The 24,785-nt window shown below is 41.3% G+C and overlaps 1 protein-coding gene across 6 annotated transcripts; it reads left to right on the top strand.

Annotated features, from left to right (window-relative positions):
- The first annotated feature begins 3,545 nt into the window (after positions 1-3,545).
- NEK3 (NIMA related kinase 3) lies at positions 3,546-24,376 on the top strand. 6 transcript variants are annotated; one of them, XM_040267003.1, is made up of 16 exons: positions 3,546-3,579; positions 6,250-6,420; positions 7,303-7,396; positions 7,479-7,576; positions 9,075-9,158; positions 9,841-9,908; positions 10,007-10,093; positions 12,410-12,464; positions 13,605-13,805; positions 14,197-14,269; positions 16,015-16,061; positions 19,140-19,242; positions 20,169-20,285; positions 20,559-20,693; positions 22,732-22,858; positions 23,285-24,376. In XM_040267003.1, the coding sequence occupies exons 2-16, from the start codon at positions 6,304-6,306 to the stop codon at positions 23,364-23,366; spliced, it is 1,488 nt and encodes a 495-aa protein (XP_040122937.1). In that variant the 5' UTR covers positions 3,546-3,579; positions 6,250-6,303; the 3' UTR covers positions 23,367-24,376. The 6 variants fall into 6 exon arrangements, with proteins under 6 accessions (XP_040122937.1, XP_040122941.1, XP_040122942.1 ...); XM_040267007.1 differs by lacking the exon at positions 23,285-24,376 and adding an exon at positions 21,473-21,550 and having other exon boundaries at positions 22,732-22,817; XM_040267008.1 differs by lacking the exon at positions 13,605-13,805.
- The last annotated feature ends 409 nt before the right edge of the window (positions 24,377-24,785 follow it).

The following is a 24,785-nucleotide window of genomic DNA, read 5'->3' as shown; positions in this document are numbered from 1 at the left end:
TACTATGTTATTATCACCTAAAGAACATTTCTTTTCCTAGACTTACAGTGGTGATCATTTTGAAATGTATGGAGGACTACCTCGGTGGACTAGTGGATAAGACTGTTATTTCTTGTTCAGTTGCTGAGTTGCGTCCCACTCTTTGCGACCCCACAGATATAGCCCACCAGCCTCCTCTGTCCATAGAATACGCCACACAAGAATCCTAGAGTGGGTTGCCATTCCCTTCTCCAGGGGAATCTTCCTGACCCAGAGATGGAACCCAGGTGTCCTGCATCGCAGGCAGACTCTTCACCACCTCAGCCACTAGGGAAGTCCTAGTGAAGCTGCTTAGTCATGTCTGACTCTTCGCGACCCCACGGACTGTAACCTATCAGGCTCCTCCAACCATGGGATTTTCCAGGCAAGAATCCTGGAGTGGGATGCCTTTTCCTTCTCCAGAGGGAAGTCCTAGAGATACTGCTAAACAACCTAAAAAGCACAAGGCAACCACCCCTCCCCCACCACCATAACAAAGAATTATCCAGTCCAAACTGTCAACAAGACAGAAACCCTGAACCAGCTCATCTCTCCCTGGTAATGCCCTCCGATGAACCTCACCTCTCACTTCAATGAACTCTGCCTCCCACTTCAGCAATTCCTACACAGATTTTGGGTCCCAAAGACTGGCACCACCTCTGAAATCTTGACTATGGTCCCTTTCTCTTCATGACTCCTCTCCTGCCAGCTGTCTCCCTTGCCCCCTCCATGGTGGTTCTTTGACTTCATTCAAACCTAGTTCATCATCAAGACCATTTAGGCCAATTTCTATTTTCATTTATTTTTTGTTTGTACCAAGTAGCTTGTGGGATTTTAGTTTACCGACCAGAGATTAAATCTGAGCCCTTGGCAGTGAGAGCACAGAGCCCTAACCATTGTACCACCAGGAATTTCCTCTAGTATTTTTTAAAAGATAAACAAAAAAACCCAAATACAATTAAATTTCATCATGTTTTATTCAAAATGTCAGTTCAGCATTAATCAATATGAAGTGAAGTCACTCAGTCATGTTTGACTCTGTGATCCCATGGACGCCAGGGTCTTCTATCCATGGGATTCTCCAGGCAAGAATACTGGAGTGGGTAGCTATTCCCTTCTCTAGGGGATCTTCCCGACCCAGGGATCGAACCCAGGTCTCCTGCATTGCAGGCAGATTCTTTACCGTCTGAGCCACCAGGGAAGCTCATTAATCAATACACAAAATGATCAATGGAACATTTTTCTCTTTTTTTTTTTTTTTTTTTTTTGAATTTTGGGCCCAGATGGCTCAGATGGTAAAGAATCTGCCTGCAATGCAGGAGACTCAGGTTCGATCCCTGCGTTTAGAAGATCCCCTTGGAGAAGGAAATGGCAACCCACTTCAGTATTCTTGCCTGGAGAATTCTATGGACAGAAGAGCCTGGCAGGCTACAGGCCAGGTGGTTGCAAAGAGTCGGACACAACTGAGCAACTGAAGCTTTCGCTTTGATATTTTACTTTTTTCTAAACTGGCATAAATAAACGCAATAAAATTTTGAGCATTATCTTTCATCTACTAATCTCGCCAAATTCATTTAGTAACTAACATTTGTAGGTTATTTTTCACACATATAATCTTATCACTTGTGAGCAATGACAATATTATTTCTTTCATTCTAATATTTATGCCTTTTCTTTCTTTCTCTTATGAGCAAGTTAAAACGCTCCGCCCCCGCCCCCGACGCGCCCCCGCCCAGGCCTGTAGAATGCTGATAGGAATGGGCTGGCAAGAACTCTTGCCTTGTTCCCAACCACCGGAGAGGAATTCTGTGGCCAGCCATCACCACCTGATTTTATTTTCTTAAGTGCTGGGGCACTCAAATCCTGTGTGTATTTTACACTTACAGCACATTTCTATTTGCACCAGCAGTACTTTTCATGTGCTTAGGAGCCATGCATGTCTAGAGCCTACAGACTGGATGGTGCCATTCTCCACTTCACTTCCTTCACAGGGATATTTGGTCTAGACCCTGAGATGTGTCACGTCAGTCACCCTAAGCTCCCTAGTCCTAATATGCTTGTGTTGAGTAGCTTCAGTCGTGTCTAACTCTTTGCAACCCCATGGACTGTAGTCCGCCAGGCTCCTCTGTCCATGGGAATCTCCAGGCAAGAATACTGGAGTGCGTGGCCATGCCCTTCTCCAGGGGAATCTTCCTGACCCAGCGATTGAAAACTGCGTCTCCTGGGTCTCCTGCATTGCAAACATTTTCTTTACCGCTGAGCCACCGGGGAAGCCCAGTCCTAGTATAGTTCCGTTAACTGCATAATCCCAGGTTCAGGATGATTCAAAATTCTCACTCCTGGAAACACCTACATAACTGTGGACTGGAATCACCTCTTAGCTGCTCTATCACCTTTGCCCACAATAGCTTCACTTTGTGTTTTGAAAACAATACTCAAAACTTCACCACTCAGAATTTTACTGTATAAAATAAATAAGTATAAGAACTAATAAATAAAAAAAAATCCTGACAAAAAAATCTGCTTCAAGATTTCCATAGTCTATAGATGACAATTTTCTATTTCATAAAGAAAATGGAGACTGTCGAGATTCCTTCTCCTTTTTCTCTAATATTATGTACATCCATCCACATTTTTATTTCCTCTGCTGGTCTCCAAAGCAAACGTGTTTGTTCCTCATCTAGTCCAATGCTAATCCTCTTCCTGGGCTCTGGAAGCCGCCTCTTCATCTCAACCAGACCTTCCTGGTTCCCTTTCCTCTAGCATTTTCAGCCTCTCTTTCCTTTTCATTGGTTTATATTATCCGTCAACACATAACTACGATTTCCCCATTAACAGAATACTTGTATATAAGCTTGTGCTTTCCTCTACCCCACGGTTATCACCCTTTCTCCTTCTCTTTATGGCTAAGTATCTTTTTTTTTTTTTTTGTCACTCCAGGTCTTAGTGGCACCAAGTGGGATCTATTCCTCTGACAAGGGATCAAATCCCGGCTCCCTGCTTTGGGAGCCCAGAGTCCTAACCACTGGACCACATGGCCAATTCCTATGGCCAAGTATCTTGAAAATATCCTACGCTCCTGGATTCCTCTGACAGTCCCACTTCAACTATTGTAATCTTCTCCCTCATCGCATCCAGACTACTTTCTTCAAGATCACCTATGACGTTCTGTTGCTAAACACAATAGGCTCTCTTCAGACTTTGTAACTCGGCCAACTTTTGAGACTATGATTGCAACGTCTCTGACACACAACTGGTGAACTTGAGTGCTGCGCCCATGAAACTTACCTACATGCACTATTGGCTTAAACTGGAGACAGAACTTGGGTTATGAGAAGGACACTTCTGCTCACTATTACTGGCACTGTTCTGGAGCGAAGTGGAGCACCTCTTAGAAAACGCACCCTTCGTGGGCCCGGCTGCGCTGAGAACAGCGCCGCCCGCCCGCCCAACCCGTCCCGCTTCCTTCGCCGGCAACCCGAGAGACTACCCGCTGGCCCGCCCCCCGGAAGCGCTCCGGGCTCGAGACCCGGGAGCCGACCCGGGTCGCGGGGGAAGCAGGTGAGCGGTCCGGCCGGACAAACCCCCTCCGCGAGCGCGAGAGCGGCGGGCGGCGCACACGCGGGGAGGGGGCAAGCGGGACCCGCGTTTCGGCGATTGCGGACCCAGGCCCGGGGGTGGCGGGGGCAGCGCTGGCCCGGCTGCGGGGCGGAGCGGCTTCTCATGCAGTGAGGATCGGACCGCGCACGTATTCTATGCTGCTGCTGCTGCTGCTGCTGCTAAGTCGCTGCAGTCGTGTCCGACTCTGTGCGACCCCATAGGCATCCTATATTTGCGTTTGCAAATCACTCTATTAGCTTTTGATGGGTATAGTCTTGGGAAGGGACGCTTTTTGTCACATTCAGAACATACACTGTACAGTTTGTTGTTTTTTAATGAGTTTGTTGTTTAGTCCCTAAGTCGCATGGAACTCTGCGACCCCATGGACCTGTAGCCCGCCAGGCTCCTCTGTCCATGGGATTCTCCAGGCAAGAACACAGGAGTGGGTTGCCATTTCCTCCTTCAGGGGATCTTCCCGACCCAGGGATCGAACCCCGCTCCCCTGCATTGCAGGCGGATTCTTTATCGAGGCTGCGCCACTGGGGAACCCCTTAATGAGTTTAGGGGTGTATCACTGAGTAACAGGGGCAAATGTGGGCAGCAGGGGCCAAATGTAATTTTCAACTAAGAAAAGTCAGAGGTTGCTCTTGCTTATTATTTATTGTCCATTCATGGAATAAAGACCCCAAGTAAACAACAACAACAAAATATATGGGAAAACTAGATCTCTTTGTCAAATCACATAACGCCAGGGGTCACTTAGAAGAGCGGCAAAGAACTTTTCCCCTTCAGGTCAGATGCTGAGAGACCTAACTGTCTTAGAAAGGAATTGTTTTTGAAGACCGTGCACTTGATTTCGTTATATGGAGAAAATATTTCTATTTTCCTGGTGAGAGTTTCCTAGTAAGAACTGTAGGTTTTGGTTTGTGGTTTTGCTTTACTGGACCTCATAAATCTTTGTGATATGATTTTTATGAAAATAAAACACTCCAAGTAAGTTTTGTGACAACTGAATAAGCTCATTCCAGTGTGTTTTGGTAATGAAAAAAAAAAAAAAGCATCACCTTTCTAAGGTTTAATACTAATAATGTGTGCTCAGTTGTGTCTGACTCTGTGACCCTAGGGACTGTAGCCCACCAGATTCCTCTGTCAGTGGGATTTTCCAGAATTCTGGAGCAGGTTGCCGTTTCCTTCTCCAGGGGCCCTTCCCCACCCAGGGATGGAACCCGAGTCTCCTGTGTCCTATATTGACAGTGATTCTTTATCACTAGGTGCCATCTGGGAAGCCCCCAAATACTAATAATAGCTGCCATTTATTCAGGGCCCCCTAGGTACCAGGGAATATTCATCTTCTCTAATGTATTAGGAGATCCAGAAGCTGCTTCACCCAGGAAATAGAAAGGAAGACTGAGGCTCAAGGACTCTGTGTAACATGTCTTTGTCCCAGGCACCTCCAACTCAGCATATCCCCAAAGAAGCACGTCTCCTCCGCATCTTTCCCCACCACACCCTACCAGACTCCCACAGTCAGAAAAATCAAACCAAAAAAACAGGCGTGCAACCATCAGGCCTTTCCCTTTTCTTAGAGAATGGTATCAATACTTGCCCAATTTACACCAGAAACCAGAGTCTCCTTAGTCCCCTTCTCCCTACTTGTCTCCCAGAAATCCGTTACCCAAAATCTTGCCAGTTCTTTTACAAGTGTCTTTCCTGTTGTCTTCATCCCCATTTCGTGTGTGTGTGTGTGTGTGTGTGTGTGTGTGTACGCTCAGTCGTGCCAGACTCTGCGACCCCATGGACTGTATAGCCCACCAGCTTCCTCTGTCCATGGTATTTCCCAAGCAAGAATACTGGAGTGGGTTGCCATTCCCTTCTTTGGGGGATCTTCCTGACCCAGGGATCAAACCCAGGTCTCTTGCATTGGCAGGCAGATTCTTTACCACTGAGCCACCAGGGAAGCCCCCTTCATCCCCACTGTCACCGCCCTATTCCATTCCGTCATCACATTCCTGCCTTTTCTATGGTAGGAGTCCTGCTCTGGCCCTCCTCCCGTCTCCTCTGTCTGGTCCATTGCTCTGCAGCCAGCATGAGTAATTTTTCTAAGATGTAAATCTGCTCTCTCAGTTTAAACCCTTCAGAGAGCTGGTTCATGACTACAGGATAAAAATCCACCAACCTGAGCTTAGCTTACTAGGCCCAGTCTGCCTTACCTGCCTTACTGCCCTCTTTCAGTTCCTTGATTTGAAACAGTCTCTTTTGCTCTTAAATGGGCTATTCCCTCCTGCCTCCATCCCTCTTCCTCTTTGCCTAGGTATCTTCCATTCAGGCTTCAGCCTGAGTGTCATCTTTCTAATTCCCCAGGATACCTCTACCAGAGGCCAGCGTGGCTTTTCCTGTAAGACCCACTATCCTGCATTTTTGAGGTCCGTGGTCTCACCTGGAATGTGAGTGATGTCTGGGGCCGTGAGAGATTTTTTTCGGGATTATAAAACCTGGCATGGATACTCCATGTCCACCTGTTGAATGAATAAAGGGAATAAGCTGTTCTATTGTGGGGATAGAGCTACTTTGAATTCATTCTGCCTTTTGAAAATAAATTGAATTCCCCCTTGTTTCTGATTTTGAATGCAGGTTGGGAGAGCCAGCGGTGACTGCGGGAGTAGGCCCAGCTGTGTGGTGCCCAGCATGGACAGCTACAGGGTCCTGAGAGTCATCGGGGAGGGCTCCTTCGGCAGAGCCCTTTTGGTTCAGCAGGAGAGCAGTAATCGGATGTTTGCCATGAAGGAAATAAGGCTTCCCAAGGTCACTGCTAAAGCAGTTACCTCATGTTGAAAGTGTACATGTTGTTTGTATCGGAAAGCAAGTTCTTGAAATTTAACATGGGATTGTTCTTTTGTGCGAAAGATTTAACAGGTTTATTCACTAGCTTTACAAGGTCTTGATCTGTCTTCTGTGCTTCCTGCTTCTGCTCAGTCGCTTCAGTTGTGTCTGATTCTGTGACCCCAGGGACTGTAGCCCACCAGGCTTCTCTGTCCATGGGATTCTCCAGGCAAGAATACTGGAGTGGGTTACTATGGTCCCCTCCAGGGAATTCCCCACCCAGGAAGCTCCTGTGGTTGATGGCATACTGCCTCTAAGCATAAGTCAGCTTATGCTTCAGTTCAGTTCAGTTCAGTCACTCAGTCGTGTCCGACTCTTTGCGATCCCATGGACTGCAGCACGCTAGGCTTCCCTGTCCATCACCAACTCCCGGAGTTCACTCAAACTCATGTCCATTGAGTCAGTGATGCCATCCAGCCATCTCATCCTCTGTTGTCCCCTTCTCCTGCCCCCAATCCCTCTGTGCTTAGGTTAATATTAAAACTAATTTACATTCTATACTTGTAAAGGTGTAAGAGGTCAGCTTAAGCAGGCAAAATACGTATAGCCATAGTTGAAAAATCCCCACGTTTCCTTGTGGGATTTGATAAACTTAAGTTGGTTCAAAGTACAGTGCTCGCAAAGAGTCAGACACGACTGAGTGACTGAACTGAACTGAACTGAACAGTGCTATCAAATTATGCCTGAATGAGACACAGTTTCAATTGTGTCACATTAAAATATCATACAAACTACTATAATACTGTTTTACTGTCAGTTTTTAAATGAAGTACTACATTTACACTTTTTTAAACCTTCTTCTAGTCTTTGTCTGACACACGGATTTCTAGGAAGGAGGCTGTTCTGTTGGCCAAAATGAAACACCCCAATATCGTTGCCTTTAAAGAGTCATTTGAAGGTAAATATGAATTTCCCCCAATACATGCATTTCTGAATTTCATTCAGAATTCACGGTCACGGGGACTTTTAATTTGTTGCAGCTGAAGGACATCTGTACATTGTAATGGAATATTGTGATGGAGGGGACCTGATGCAGAAGATTAAACATCAGAAAGGGAAGTTGTTTCCTGAAGATATGGTAAGAGACTAACTTACATAAGTTTCGCTCAAGGTTTGTTTGTTTTAATTCTTTTTTTCTTTTTGGCCATACCAGGTAGCGTAAAAGTGAAAGTTGCTCAGTCGTGTCTAACTCTTTTCCCTCCTCCAGGGGAATCTTCCCAACCCAGGGATCGAACCCAGGTTTCCCACATTGCAGGCGGATTCTTTACCAGCTTAGCCAGCGGGGAAGCCCACCAGGCAGCATACAGGATCTTAGTTCCCTGACCAGGGATCAAACTCACGTGCCCTGCAGTGGGGGCAGAGTCTTAACCACTGAACCACCAGGGAAGTCCCCAAGTTTCCCTCAAGGTTTAGAAGCAACTTTTCTCATAAAATTTGAATAAGTTAAAAACATTGCTGTCTGTGCTTACCTAGCACATTAGTTAGTAATGACTTTGTGTATTCATGATGTTCGTCAGTGTGTTGTCAGGATGTGACTGCCTGGGATGTTTTTAAGAGGTAAAGTAGGTATAGGCTTATGAAATATCAAAGAATAACCACTTCCATGATTAGAATTTCACAGTTGTCTTACCCATCATATTTTGTACTAAATATTTAAAATTTTTACTCTTTGTATTGAAATTTTAGAAGGCACATGGATTTCTTTTGTAATTCTCCATCATCTGAAGGATGAAACCTGCATTTCTGTTTTTCAGGAGTCCCTATTCTTTGTCTCTTTTCTTTCACAGTTTAGCATATTCTCTTTAAATGCTTAGTGCCTTTTTAGTGGAAAGTTGCACATTAAATGTTATTGGAATGAATTGACCAAGGAAAATATTTAAATAAATAGCTTTACTGGGGCTAAGTTTGATATAGGGTATAACATATTTTAAGAGTATATTAGTATAAATATTTTTCATTTAGAAGTTGTGTTGTTAAGAATATGGGTTCCATTGTAGGAGGCCAGCCTTGGCTTCCAAAGATTGTTGGAAATATAATGAAATATTTTAATGTTAATATCTGAATATTCTGAAAAAGTGAATGAAATCTGATGTAATGATTACACTATAAAAAGTTATAGCATATTCATTTTAAGTGGTGAACTACTTTTATATGTATTTTTAAGAAATTTTTTATTTGGTTAAATACAAGAAAAATATAGTGGGAGTTTTATTAAAATAAACTGTTGGAAATTCCCTGGCTGTCCGATGGTTAGGACTCCACCCTTTCACTGCTGAGGACCCTGGTTCAATCCCTGGTCAGAGAACTAAGATCCTGCAAGCTGCACGGCAGGGCCAAATAAATAAATTGTTATTTGGATCATTCATGAGATGGTACATTGGGATTGATTCACAGCTTTTCTCAATTTCTCCAGACAGCAATGAATCTTACTTACTTGAACTATGTTATTTTTAGTTCTGTATTCACATTATGTAAAACCCAGGTCAGCTAAGGCCTAAAGATGATTCTTAAGAATTTCGGGTTACCATGCCCCAGTTATTGCATTCTTGCATGCCTTTTTTTTTTTTTTTTTACAGATACTTCATTGGTTTACACAGATGTGTCTTGGAGTAAATCACATTCACAAGAAACGTGTGTTACACAGAGACATCAAGTCCAAGGTAAATGGAATACATTTGGGGCCTAAAAAAAAATTGAAAACTGTTTCTTTCAGTCCCTTTTCTGTTTTATTCTATTTTCTTTTGGGTGCATTTTAATCTTTAGAAATATTTCTTTTTTTGCCTGCACCCCAAGGCATGTGGTATCTTAGTTCCCCGACCATGGATTCAGCCCATGCGCCCTGCATTGGAAGCACCGATTCTTAACCCCTGGACTGCCAAGGAAGTCCAGAAATATTTCTTAATATAACATTCATGCTAGCACAATAAGGTACGACCTGAAAATAGGTCAGTAAATCTCTTTAGTAGTGTATGTTAATATGTTCCAGCTCTCTTAGAGACTGCTTCCTAAGACCGTATATTCTCAGATGGAAAATGATTGAGACTGGAGCCTGCCATCTAAAGTTACCCTGAACAGGCTCCCTGCTTGGTTGATCAGGGTCTCCTGATACGGTGTGATTCTTGCCTTAGATTTCTAAGCAGTCATCCTGAATTCCCAAGCAGGGGAGTGTCACTGTCCAGAGGATGTCTCGTCGTTTTGTGTTCCATTCGGGAACTTGGCTATCAGCGTTTCTACATATAATCTCCACCAACAGCAGGCTTTGAAAGACAGCTTCTCTTGGAGCTCTCTGCCTTATGTTTGAAATATGGCAGATGTGATTTGAGCTCTTCTTTTTCAATGCAGAATGTCTTCCTCACCCAAGACGGAAAAGTAAAACTGGGTGATTTTGGATCTGCCCGTCTTCTCTCGAGGTATGTATGTCTCTTTCTCTTGTGTAGTAGTGACTGTTGCCCAAATATCATTATTCAGAAATGCTCTGTAATCGTTCTGTATCTTTTTATGGTTTTAGCCCCATGGCATTTGCTTGTACGTACGTGGGAACACCTTATTATGTGCCCCCAGAAATTTGGGAAAACATGCCTTATAACAATAAAAGGTAAGTGATGTATGTAGTTGGTGCAGGGGTGACCGTTTGGTGCTAGTATTGTAGCCTACAGATGAAGTCTGGTTGTTAAAAGAAAGCAGTGTAGAATTGAAGTTCCCAGGCCTCTAGGTGAAAGTCATAAATTTTCCAGCTGTTTTCATCAGAGCTGAGAGGAGCTACATGTAAATGCTGAAAGAAAAGTTAATCATTTCTGGGGATAGTATGAATTATATTACTGCTTCTCTTACTTTGCTGTTCTCGACTTTAAAAATCCCGAAGCTCAGGTCGTAGCCATACCAGTTAAATATGAATGTCTGGGAGTGGGAACCAGGTAGCAATCATTTTCCAGGATCACCAAGTAATTCCTATGTGCAGCAAAATTTGGGAACCACATGTCATTGAGTTGACATGTAAAGGGCTAGATAATAAGCACTTGACTGATAGGTTCGTTGATCATGGGAAGATAGTATGAAGTCCTTAAATTTAAAATGTAATTTTTTTTCTGAATGCAAGTAAAATGTGCTCGTTGATGGACTGGATGGGCAGTGGATGGGTTGGAAATGTAGGATATACAAGAAAGGACATGGTGATCACCCAGTTTTACAGAAACTATTGATAACATTTTGGGTTTTTTCCCCATCCATTCTCTTTTTTCCCTAAACTTAGTTTATATACTCTATATAATTTAGTATCCTATTTTTTCACTTTGCATTATATCATATTCATTTTACCCTGTATTTATACTCTTCATGATTATTGTTAATGATTGCATAATATTTTAATATATGGCTCTTCCAAAATTTATTTCACATTCCTCTGTCGTTGGCTTTTTGATATGGTTCTAGTTTTCAGTGTCCTAAATTCCTACAGACTCTGAATTACTATGCCTTTTAATACATAAAAGTGTCACATTCTTGGCATGAATTCCTAGAAGTAGAAACACCTAAAGGCTTTTGTTACCTCCTGCCAAGTTGCTTTCTAAAAAGGGTATGGCAGTCCATACTATGGGCTTTCCCAGGTGTCTCAGTGGTAAAGAATCCACCTGCCCATACAGGAATGTGGGTGTGATCCCCGGGTTGTGAAGATCCCCTGGAGAATCCCATGGACAGAGGAGCCTGGCGGGCTACAGTCCATGGGGTTGCAAAAGAGTTGGACACAGCTTAGCAACTAAAAATGGCAGCAACTAAATAGACTCCTATAAGGTGACATTGACTGAACTGGAGACAGAACAGCTATGAAGGAACTTCCTGGTATAATTGGGGAAACCTGAGTTTGAACAAAATACTAGATAATAGTATTGAATTAAGGTTCGATTTCTTGGGTGTGATAATGGTACTGTATTCATGCAGGAGAGTGTCCTTGCTCTTAGGCTGTATATGCTGACATGCTTAGGGGTGAAGTGTTTGACATCTGAAGCCTTTCTTTCAAGAGGTTCAGGTGTAGACAGAAGAGGGGCCAGCAGGCAGATGCTAATGACTGGGGATATTAGGAAGGCGCGTTTGGGCCTTTAAAACTTTTCTGTAGGTTTCAAGGTTTGAAAAATGAAAAGTTGGGGGAAATAATTGGTTTTAAAAAAACCTTGTTAAAGTGAAAAGGCTATCATCTAGAAAAAGTCTGGAGGATAACAACTAGGTGGTGAGAATGATGGAGGAAAGTGGAGGTGTTTAGTTTGAAGAAGGGTGGGCGTGTAGGGCAAGGTGTAGAACTCTGCTGAGCTCTGAAGAGCAAGAATGCGCCCCCTAGAGGCAGCCAGGGGAACACTAAGCTGTCAATCAGGAGTGAAGTGAAGTGCGACCCGTGGACTGGGGCCCACCACGCTCCTCCGTCCATGGGATTCTCCAGGCAAGAATACTGGAGTGGGTTGCCATTTCCTTCTCCAGGGGATCTTCCCTACTCAGGGATCGAACCCGGGTCTCGCACATTGCAGGCAGACGCTTTAACCTCTGCACTACCAGGGAAGCAAAGGCCTGGTGAGCCCAGAGGGTCTGGAGGCTTTACAGGATGACTTCTAAAGCCTTTCTTCCAACTATGGTAATCTGAGTCCGCAGATATTCCTCTTATCCCAAGTACTCCTGAAGTGATACCTGAACCACTGGATTTGGAGGGGCAGGGTTTGGGGAGCAGGGAGTTTTTCTGTGAACATCACTGTAAGTGGCCTAAGTGTTCGATCAAACTTGCCGCATATTTTATTTCAGTAACTAAGAAGTCCTTATGATATCTGTTCTTATTAAAGGTAGGGTAATTTTCCATTTTGGAGTATTAGAAAATACATATATTTTTGTGTGCTAACTCATAACCCACTCATTACATTGCTTCTTTTGCTTCCAGTGACATCTGGTCCTTGGGGTGCATTCTCTATGAACTCTGTACCCTGAAGCATCCAGTAAGTGTGGCAAGCAGCATGGAAAAGGCAGCATTTGGTTGTGCTGCGATAAGTCCTTTTTCATATCTTCACTTGTATGTATTAGTAGGGTGATACACCCAAGGCAGAATGCCATCATGTTCTCACATAAGTGTTGCTAAGGCTGAAACCGAATGTTAATTGCAGTATGTTTATTATACAGTGAAAACTTTTAAAATGTTATTCTGGTGTGTCATTTTATATCCCACTCTATTACTTGTCAAACCATAATAACTACCTTGGTGACATGCAAGGTAAAAAGGATTTTGCAGCAGAAGTTTAAAATGGGAAAAGTCTAAAGTGCATTTTGTCAGGGAGCAGACCTGGGGATTTTTGAGGAGGAGAGAGGTGAAGAAACGTTGCAGTTACTGTCAGCCCTAGGGTCATTTGAATTTTTAAAAGCCCATAAATATGTATTATTGATGCTTTGATTTTTTAAATATATTAAAAATGTGTATCTGCAAAAACACTGATTTGAGTAATAAAGTACCCACGTGGGGACTGATGGTAAGACTTCCTCAAGATGCGAGCATCTTTAACTATTTATGTGTACCTTTTTCCTGAACAACCATAAGATTTTAGAATAGTACAGGGGTAGGGGTGGGGGAGTTTGGGACTAGCGGATGCAAACTATTACATTTGTATTAAACAACAAGGTCCTACTATATAGCATGGGGAACTATATTCAGTATCCTGTGATAAAACCATAATGGTGCTGGTGCTGAGTTGCTTCAGTCACGTTCGACTCTGTGCAGCTCCACTGACTGCAGCCTACCAGGCTCCTCTGTCCATGGGATTCTCCAGGCAGGAATACTGGAGTGGCTTGCCATAATGGAAAATAGTATAAAAAGGAATGTATACACATGTATAACTGAATTACTTTGCTATATAGCAGCAGTTAACACCATGTAAATCAGCTATACTTCAATAAAATACAGTTTTTGAAAGTACTAAGAAAAGTATGATTAACAACAACAAAAAATCAGAATAGTACCCTAACACCTCTAGAAAGAAAAAAATTTTTTAATTAAAGTAATTCATATGAATTCAGTTCAGCTGGTATTTTCTTATTTCCATTCTCTTTCCCAGTATCTACTTTTACAGTTCAATTTTGCTTTTTAGTTTCAGGCAAATAGTTGGAAAAGTCTTATCCTCAAAATATGTCAGGGGTCCATGAACCCACTGCCATCCCATTATTCCTATGAGCTGCAGCATCTGATCAAGCAGATATTTAAAAAGAATCCTTCACATCGTCCTTCAGCTACAACACTTCTCTCTAGAGGCTCTTTAGCTCGGCTTATCCAGAAGTGCCTACCCCCAGAGGTACAGTGTGTGTGGAACTGACTGTGAACAGTTTTCAAGTGTTTGTTTCCTTTTAAACACAATTACATGTTACACACGCTCATAACAATTCAAATAATGCAGATGTGTATTAAAAAAACTAAAAGCTTGAAGCTTCCTTTCCCCCTTCTTTTCACAATGCTATTCCTCAAATATAATCATGGATATAATTTGCATTATCCCTCCAGATCTTCCTGGACATATATCAATGTCTGTTTGTCTGTCTATCTAAATGACCTGGATTTTTTAAATGGCATTTTTCCTTTTCAACTTTATTATTGTGGGGAAGAACAATGATAATTGAATGACATTATGGTGGTATCTAAAGAAAATCATCTTTTGTGTCTTTAAATTCTCTGCTTTAAATTTTCAGATCATCACAGAATATGGTGAACAGGTGTTAGAAGAAACCAAAAAATCTATGCATAGTACACCAAGAAAAAAAGGTAAGAATTTTGAAAAGCTTATTTTAAGTGTTCGTTTAAAATATAGTATAACAAAAAGGAAAAAAATATAATTTTCAAGTTATTAGAGATGATTTTCAGAGATCCTCCTCAAATCAAAATTTTCTACTTGTTCCTTCAGACATAAATCTAAATTGAATCTTACACATTTAGTTTGCCAGGGATCAAAAAAGAAGCCTAGTTTGAAGATTGTAGTGATGTAAAAGTTGTTCTCTGCTTCATTATTAGACCTGTATTTAGTTTGTTTTGGGTCAGATAGAAGGCTTCTGTGGGCTCACCTAGGAATCTAACCATGAAAATATAACAAGAAATGTTATCCCTAAGATCTTATAAACAATTTTTTTTAATGAAGTCATTTTGAAAGTTGGAACTGCCCACATTACAACTGCATCAAATTTCCATACATCTATAGTCGATCCTGAACAAATTTCACATGTAATTTATTGTCTCTTGGAAGTTGTCACCTCTGTTTTCAAAGTTATTTTTGTTCCTTTTCCTTTGACATCAGTGACTCAGATCTTCCATCTGAAGAAATCTAACAATGACCAGAATAAGAGAGAAGAGTTAAGATGAGTAAAAGACCACCCACTGTAGGGAGATGTTGTAAAACCTCCTTTATTAGTGCCTCTTATCTTAGTGTTCTATACCATAAAAAAACCATTTTTATTTATTTTTTAAGTTTTTTTTTTTTAATTTAAGTGTAGTTGATTTATTGTGTCCTGTTGGTTACAACAGAAACTTTTCTAAACTATACTATTTTCTTAAAGTTAAATTTTAAATGTTCCTTTTGTAAGAACGTAAATCCTCCAGTCTTACAATTCAGCCTTTTCTCCTTTATATAAGAGATAGCCACTTACCTTTGCTTCAGCAGTTTGTTTTAGTGTTTATTTTATTTTATGTACCGTTTCATAACTTCGGTTCACATCCCAGGGGAGTGGGAAATTAGTTTTAAAATACTGGGCAACAGAAACACCAAAAACAGTCTAAGAAAAGTTTCAAGATAGGAAAGTGTAGTCTTACAATTTCTAAAAAAAAGAGTAAGCCAGTGGGGAGGGCCACCATGTCCAGAGGACGTGTCGGGTGGCATCTCCATCGAGAATGTAGACAGTGAGACGTCAGAACAATGAAGGCTGGGTGAGGGCAGGGACCATGTCAAATGTGCTCCCTCTTGTAGCCTCAGTCCCATCATCATAGATGCTCAGTAGCAACTGCTTAAAATGCTGAATGAATGGGGAAAGATGGACCCCAGGCTGTGGCAGCAGAAAATCAGGCAAGAGCCATCCTCCCAAGGGGTGGGTTTCCGGGGGTTTTCCCTGACTGCTGCTGGCTCCTCGTCAGGGAATAAGCAGCTGGCTTTGGGAGGGTTAGCTATTTCACCTGCTATTATAGCTGTCAGGAAAATCACAGTCAGGTAGCTCTTGTGCTGAAGATGATAATAACCTTTCGAGTATGTAGAGTGTCTTACCTCCTGATACCTAAATGGGTTGGCATAAATGAATTAGAGATGTCTTAACTTTCAGATGTTCACAGTCAGAATAAAACGGCAGAAATAATCTCTTTAACAGCTAAGGTGTGTTATTAGGTGATTAAAGCTTGATATCACTATATAGGCTAATGCTTCGGTTCTTTGACTTTAAAAACTTCCTTTTGTCTCTCAAGCTTTATGCAAATCACATTAGAAGCCTTTTTTGTGTTTTCTTTTTACCTTCTATTTTCTCTTTGAGCAGATCCCAGCAGAACCAGAATAACTTTGGGAAATGAAGCAAGCACAGTGGTAAGTGCTTTAAAGGTAAATTTCCTGGGACTTTCCTGGCAGTCCAGGGCCTTCTAATGCAGGGGGTGTAGGTTCAGTCCCTGGCCTGGGAGCAAAGATCCCACATGCCTGTGGCCAAAAAGCTAAAACATAAAACAAAAGCAAAATTGTAACAAACTCAATAAAGACTAAAAATGGTCCACATAAAAAAAAATCTATAAAAAAGTTAAATTTCTGAAACCATCTCCTGGGGTACCTGGCACCATTGGGTGAGATATTTGGAAGTCTGTTGCCTGGTCCCTGGGTTCAGGGGGTTTTTGTCTTTGAGCCTATGAAGTAATTGACGGCTGTTTTCTGTGCTGCCAACCAAGCCACTTTAGACCAGCATTTATTTTATTTTGTTTTGTCATTTCTAATCATTGATGACAAGTGGTTTCAGTATAGATGTGAACAACTTAGCTTTGCTTACAGTCATGAAAGTCTTGTTTTAGCCGTGGTTGGTTGGTTTCCTTGTGGTAAAATATATATAACATACAATTTATCATTTCAGCCATTTTAAGCATAGAATTTAATGACACTAATTACATTCACAATACTTTTTCATTATCCCAAACAGCAACCCATTGAACAGTAACTATCCATTCCTCCCTACCCCGACTCCCACCCCAGGCCCTGATAACCTCTTTTCTGTTTTCTGTCTCTATGAAAGAAACATTATTTGCTTATACTAGATATTTCAGGTAAGTGGAATCACACAATATTTGTCCTTTCGTGTCTGGCCTCTTTTGCTTAACTTAATATTTTTAAGGTTCATGCGTGTTACAGCCTATATCAGAATTTCCTTCCTTTTTATGACTATATAATATGTAGATCGCTAATGTGATCTGGGAACGATTGAAGGCAGAAAGAGAAGAAGGCAACAGGATGAGATGGTTGGATGGCATCACCGATGCAATGGACATAAACTTGGGCAAACTCTGGGAGATGGTGAGGGACAGGGAAGCCTGGCCTGCTGCAGTCCATGTGGTCACGTGGAGTCATACATGACTTGGTGACAACAACAACAATATGGTCTTGACATTTTTCTGTTCAAAAACTTTTAGTGCCTCCCCATTCTCCCTGATAGCTCAGTTAGTAAAGAATCTTCCTGCAATGCAGGAGACCCCGGTTCGATTCCTGAGTTGGGACGATGCGCTGGAGAAGGGATAGGCTACCCACTCCAGTATTCTTGGGCTTCCTTTGTGACTCAGCTGGTAAAGAATCGGCCTGCAATGCAGGAGACCTGGGTTTAATCCCTGGGTTGGGAAGATCCCTGGAGAAGGGAACAGCTACCCACTCCAGTATTGTGGCCTGGAGAATTCCATGGACTATATAGTCCATGGGGTCGCAAAGAGTCCAACACGACTGAGTGACTTTCACTTCACTCACTATTATCCCATGAATTGAGTGGACAATTTTTAGCCTAGTTTTCAAGGTCCTGTTCATCTTGTTTGGCCTTAGGCATCTGTGCCCTTTTACATGTTAGCTGCAGTTAAATCATGAATAGTAACTGCCAATCCACTTCTAGTTGCCACACCTACACCAGTAACTCATGTCCTATTGATAATTTTTTCTTTCTTCATCATTTTGACCCACCTTTTTTAACTCCCAAAGGAAAAGATGTAGTAACAACAAGCAATTCTGTTTATGGAATACACTAGTAATTAAACTTGTAAATTTTTGAATGAACTTTAGGTTGTAAATAAATAACACCATACCCCTTTATGTTGCTACAAATGGGCTCTATTCTGCCCCTGTGTTTTTTTTTATTTGTGTAATATCTGTTTATTTCCAGCTTTACTGAGGCCTCATTTATATGCAATAAAAGTTACTCATTTTTAGCATGCAATTTGATGGATTTTGGTGATTGTATGTGGTCATATAATCAGCACCACAATCAAGATGTAGAAATCCCATCCCCCCAGTTGAAAATGCATTTAATGCACCTAACTTACCAAACTTCCTAACTTAGCTTAATCTACCTTACATGTGCTCAGAACACTTCCATTAGCCTCTAGTTGGGCAAAATCATCTAACACAAAGCCTATTTTATAATAAAGTGCTGACTATGTCGTGCCAACATGAGATAGTCATGTTGAATTTTGAATTCAGCATGAACTGAATTGAAGAATGAACTGAAAGTGAAAATCAGAGGCTGTCTGGGTGCAGAATGGCTGTAAGTGTATTGTCTGCTGTTTACTCTGTGATCACACGGCTGAGTGGGAGCTTCAGCTCTCTGCCAGCATCACAAGAGGGTATCATATGGCATATTGCTAACCTGGGAAAAGATCAACATTCATAATTTGACATACAGTTTCTGCTGAGTGTTTATCATTTTTACACCATTATAAAGTGAAAAAAATCATAAATTAGACAATCATAAGTCAAGGACCATCTGTAAAGTAATTTTATGTGTACATACATGCTCAGTTGCTCAGTCATGTCCAACTCTTTGCAATCCTATGGACTGTAGCCTGCCAGGCTCCTTTGTTCATGGGATTCTCCAGGCAAGAATACTGGAGTGGGTTGGTTGCCATCCCCTCCTCCAGGGAATTTTCCTGACCCATGGATTAGGGGATCTTCCTGATCCAGGGATTGAACCCGTATCTCCTGCATTGCAGGCAGATTCTTTACTGCTGAGCCAAATCCCCAAAGTAACTTTATAAAATATTTCATTCGGCATTTCCATCTTGAGAAGCCCAATATAGCAAATCATACTGAAATTTTTCATTGCTCGTTTTCTCTATAAAGACCTCTCAAATATTTGTCATTTTTATATATCTTCTTCATATTTGCAATGACTGATATTCATGGCTATTAAAGTATATGACTTAATATACATATATGTATGCCTATGTATGTGCACATATATGGTTTTTAATGTACACACAGATAATATATGATGTTATGGCTCTTCATGTACATATGTGTGAGGTTCTGTGGTTGTTAATGTTTTATTTGTTTATTTAAAGTTTAAGTAGCTGTTTATCTCTACTTGTTTACCTTTTTTTGGTAATAATTCAAGAATATCTTAATCTTTATTTTAAATTTCTTTTAAAGCAAAGGGAAGAACCAGGTGGAAAGTACAGCCACACTGACTTAGAAAGCATTAATAAAAATTTGGTTGAAAGTGCACTGAGGAGAGTAAACAGAGAGGAGAAAGGTAAGTTATTCAAGTTCTAATCATTATATAGGTGGGAAACTGGGGATATAGAAGGAATACCAGTTTCTGCCTTACTAGGTCAGAGATATCATGAGCAAGTAGACAGGCATATTTATATTTGCTTATCCAGTAATTTGGGCTTCCCTGGTGGCTCAGAGGTTAAAGCATCTGCCTGCAATGCGGGAGACCCAGGTTCGATCCCTGGGTTGGGAAGATCCCCTGGAGAAGGAAATGGCAACCCACTCCAGTACTCTTGCCTGGAGAATCCCATGGAGGGAGGAGCCTGGTAGGCTACAGTCCCCGGGGTCACAAAGAGTCGGACACGACTGAGTGATTTTACTTACTTACTGTCCAGTAATTTATTTAATGTTACAGAGATATTTTATTTACCTATTAAAAGATAAAATTCTATTTACTAATAAAAGCCTTCAGAAAAAAGTATTAATAATGTTTGTCGTGCTCTTTACCATAAAAAGCACAGCATACAGGGACTTACCTGGTGGTCCAGGGGTTAAGACTTCCAAGGCAGGCGGCGCAGGTTCTATCCCTGGTCAGGGAATGAAGGTCCCACATGCTGTGGGGTACAGCCAAAAAATGTTTTAAAAAACACAGCATACAGGGAGTACCTGCAAGTCCTCTTGGGCCTTTATTCTTATATATTGTGTAATATGTGAGTATACACATAATATATTTAAAAATTCACTTTAATGATTAGCTTTACCTTTCCGTTTGGACGTTTTCATTCCCTTTACTACTTAAGAGGCGGACATGACTGAGCGACTGAACTGAACTTAGACTTGGAAGAGTGTTAGATCCGAATTTGAAAGAGAAAAGAAGTACTTCTAGTGCTGTTAGAGAAATTGTGTGTGTATATAGATGAATAAGTAGAAGAACATGCTCAGCAATTCTTCTTTACACTTTAAAAGCCAGTTCACCAGGTCCTCTCAGGCGGCAGTGGGAGAAAAAAGTACCCAGTACAGCTCTTAGAGCTTTGGAAAACGCACCCATACTCACCTCCAGTTTAACGGCAGAAGACGACAGAGGTGAGTAGTCAGATTGAATCCTATTGTTTTATCATAGAACATTCTCTAATCGTTGTTTATTGAGCGAGAGTTGTGTTTTTTTAATGTCACTCTTTGAAGGTGTTTGGTGTCACACATGAGACCACATGTATTTCACTTATACAGGCAAGTGAAATAGATTTATGTAGAGAGTTAGCTTCGCTTGAAATATGGGGCTTTAATATAATCTAGAAGATATTATATGCTGGAAATCTTTTTTACTTGACACGAATTTTTTTGTCTTTTCCCAACTAGGTGGTTCTGTAATAAAGTACAGTGAAAACAATCCCCGTAAGCAGTGGCTCAAGGAGACCCCTGAAACCCTGTTGAACATCCTTAAGAATGCTGACCTCAGCTTGGCCTTTCAAACATACACAATATATAGACCAGGTGATTCATGTCTTCATGTCTGTCATATAATTGTGTAAACCCTTTGATTTTTCTTTTAAAAAATTGTATATGTAACACAGAAGTTACCATCTTAGCCACTTTTAAGTGTACAGTTCAGGAGCATGGAGTTACACTCACACTGTGCAGCCCTCACCATGGTCCATCTCCAGAACTTTTCCAAAACAGACACTCTGTGCCCATTAGATAATTCTCTGTACCCATTAGATAATTCTCTGTACCCATTAGATGATTCCCTGTTCCCCACTCCCAGAAACCCTTCGATCTTAAAGTTATAAAATATTTCGGAGCATTGTCTTTTTTGGTTTCCTTGACTCTTTTCTAGCCAGTCTGAAGGCGTAATTAAAATTTCCTATAGTGCTTCATTCCTTCTGTTTGCTCATTTGTTTGCCTGTTTTATTGTTTTAATATTTCTATTTATTTTATTTGGCTGTGCCAAGTCTTAGTTGTGGCATGTGGAATCCAGTTCTCCCATCAGGGATCGAACCCAGGCCCCCTGCTTTGGAAACATGGATTCTTAGCCACTGGACCACCAGGGAAGTCCCTGTTGGCTTATTTTAATAATCACGTAGCCACTGTGAAGATGGTCCATTTTTATCATGCAGATACACCCCACTTTCTGGCTCTGCAGTTCAGACTTCATCCTTGTAAACTGAGGAACTTCAAGATTTCTTTGGCTCTGTACTTGAATTGTTATGTTTAATAGAACACAGAAAAAGGTGAACAATTAGGATTTAATTTTTTTTTTATTGTTTCAACAGACATTTTCACTACAGTTATACAGCATAATGTTTTATGATACTACCCTTAGCAATCTAGGCCAAAGGGCTACATTAAGGGTGTGTACGTGGGGGGGTGCATGTGTGTGTAATTTTCACAATGCAGTTACTGAAGCCATCTTGCTTGGTTTAAGATCTAAGATAAATTGTGCCAAGTAGAGCATACCATGGTGTGGCAAGTCTCAGCTCTATATTATAACAGATTCACTTTACTGTTTACTTGGTCAGTGTTTATTGAGTGCCTAACATATACTAGGTTAAGATTAAAAAAAAAAAAAAAGAATATAGTTCCTTCCCTGAGAGAGTTTGTAATTTGGGGGACCAGCAAACAAGCAGAGCATTGTAGAGCTGTGTGTCACATGTTCTGATAGAGCTGTGTGAAGACAGTTATGGGCCCCAAGGGGAGGTGGGTGCCTGGGAGGCAAGTGTTAAGCAAGGCTAATGATTGCACTTTTATTTTATTTTGTTGGCATGCGGGCTGTTAGTTCCCTGACTAGGGATTGGCCCCTGGAAAGTCCTAAGCACTGAATGTTTAGGGAATTCCCAATGACTGACTTTCATTTTAGCAGTATAGGTCCCAGATTTTGTCTCTGGTCCATAAAGTTTTTGTCATTTCAGGGAAGTTACTATATAAAAAAGGCATTACAGCTCTATTGTGAAAGGATTTTTATAAAGACTGAACCCAGATTTTTATGTTAGGTTATTGTTTCATAAGTAAAAACCTGAAAGTAATTATAATACCATCTGGAAAAAGTTTTTTATAGCGTGCATGTGCCCTTAACTGCCTAATTTTATTCCCCTCCATTGGGAAGACTTGCGGGAGAGGGAAGAGCTCAAAGGAAAAACAGTCAACTGTTAACTAGCTGTCCAAAGACAACTTTTAATGCTTTAATACGGGTTCATATGCTGGCTTCCATGGTGACTTAGTGGTAAAGAACCCACCCGTCAATGCAGGAGACTTGGGTTCGATCCTTGGGTTGGGAAAATCCCCTGGAGGAGGAAATGGTAACCCACTTCAGTATTCTTGCCTGGGAAATCCTGTGGACTGAGGAGCCTGGCGGGCTACAGTCCATGGGGTCACAGAGTCAGATGCAACTGGACACACATGCACAGAAAACCTCAGAGCATGGCCGTGCTCTCAATTAGCCAACAAACCTTTGGAGGAGTTTAATGCAAAACTATGCATGAAATAAATAAAGACAGCGTCACTTGGCATAATTTCTGTTAATATTCCTCTGAAGGCGCAGAAGGATTCTTGAAAGGCCCCCTGTCTGAGGAAACAGAAGCATCGGACGATGTTGATGGAGGTTGGGATTCTGTCATTTTGGATCCAGAGAGACTTGAACCTGGACTGGATGAGGAGGATACGTATGTGAAGTACCCAGACAGTTGGCAGTGTGTGCGCGTGTTCATTTAAGTTGTACCTTAATAATTCCTGGTTTAGTAGGAGCTGGTCATGTTACTTTACATCATAAATCAATGTTTATATCTTGATCGTCTGTCTGGCACAGGTAATGTGCTACAGTATTTTCATAGAATTCGTGACTGATCTGTGTGTTTATAATCAGCTTGGACTTAGTAGACAAGATTTTATATTGAAACATTTAGAGAAACAATGATAGAACTGAACCTTTGGAAGGCTAACCATTTTTTTTTTCTCTGTTCAGTTTCATTATGGAGTTCATTTTTCAAAAATGTCAGTATTATTATGGTGGTATTCTGCTTTGATCCCATCAACAAATATTTACTGTGCTTCTTAAATGGAAGCTTAATACCCAAATTGTATTTTCACAGGGACTTTGAGGAAGATGACAGTGCCGATTGGGTATCAGAACTGAAGCAGCGAACTGGCTGGCAAGGAGTATCTGATGGATAACGCCCAAGGAAATATTCCTTAGTCACCCGGAGGGGATGTATAACAAGAGGAATTGATATTTGAATAATACTTAACTCACAGGATACGTGTTTTCCTTTGGAAAAAGAGTGAAGAGAGGGAAACTGAATATTTAAAATTATTCCTGGTTAGTAAGATAGGGTATAAAAAAATCTAGGTTTTTGAATTCAGAGGAGAATGCATAGCACAATGGGTCTGAGGTTTAGGCTTTGCAGTCAGAACAGATGTTGAATGCTACCACCTACTGCTTGCGTGGTTTTGAGAAATGACTTAACCTCTTTGAGCCTGAATTTCCTCAACTACAAAATGAGGATAACAATGCCTACCTCATATGGGTGCTGACCTTAGACCATCACGACAGCCCATAACATTATTTGCGTTGTTATTATTTGTGCTTTATTACCTTGTTATGATTTATTACTATGTAGCTCTTTTTATATTTCCTAAAATTTTTGAGGATCTAAATATATTTAATTATAACATCATAAAGTGTGTTTTTCTATAAGACCTATTTCTGGGTAGTCATCAATCATCTTCAGTGATCACCCACTGTCATTAAATACAGCTCCTCACAGGATGTACAAAAGAGCCCAGATCGGAGGATCAGGCATGGGAAGAGTAGGGTAAGGTACAGATCTGGCCAGTTGGTGGTCCTCTATACAAGAAAGGAATGGGGCCAAAGGTAAGGGGTCCATACAGAAAGTAGCAGGAAGCCAGAGTGTTGTGGAACTCATGGAGGGGGCAGGACCCCAACATGCATGGGTCACCATGACACGTGTGTTCTGGGGCCTGCCATTTCATGCTGTGATGCTTCAGTGAGGGGAGAAGACTTTACTAAAGAAACTGACTCTTTCCAGGGGCCCACATAGGCAATTATGAGAATAGCATCAGCCTGGTGTAGGGAATAGTGCTCAAGTCAACACAGGGGGAGAGAGTTGTGAGACTACAGTAGGATCATTAATAAAGATCTGCTGAAATGTGGGGTACACATATCTTTTAAAGAGTTAAATACATTATTTTAATCTTAACATACAAAAACGGGTATAGACTTTACCCCCATACCCCCTCCATTATTTATACTCAGACATTTAGTTGTCCTTGGTCTACCAGGGTCTCCAGTGTCAGTTACTAATTTTCCATTTGCATGTTCTGGTCACTCTGAGTGAGTCACTAAGTTCAGCCTATATTCAAGTGGACAGGAATTAAGCCCCACCTCCTGAAGAGGGCAGATAATCCAATAGTAAGTCATTTGCTTTGTGGCTTGATTTGTTCTAGCTTTGGCCATTAGGAATTATTTCAGATTGACTCCTATGTCCCTTTGACATGCCCTCATCCTTTTGTATTTTGAGCAACTCCTTACTTTCTGGCACTATAAGATGGTCATCTAGTACCTTCTCTGCC

The sequence above is a fragment of the Oryx dammah genome, unplaced genomic scaffold (assembly GCF_014754425.2).
Source record: "Oryx dammah isolate SB20612 unplaced genomic scaffold, SCBI_Odam_1.1 HiC_scaffold_24, whole genome shotgun sequence".
NCBI classification, from domain to species: Eukaryota; Metazoa; Chordata; class Mammalia; order Artiodactyla; family Bovidae; genus Oryx; species Oryx dammah.
The sequence above is the reverse complement of the archived record's forward strand: the minus strand, read 5'-3'. Positions and strand labels throughout refer to the sequence as shown.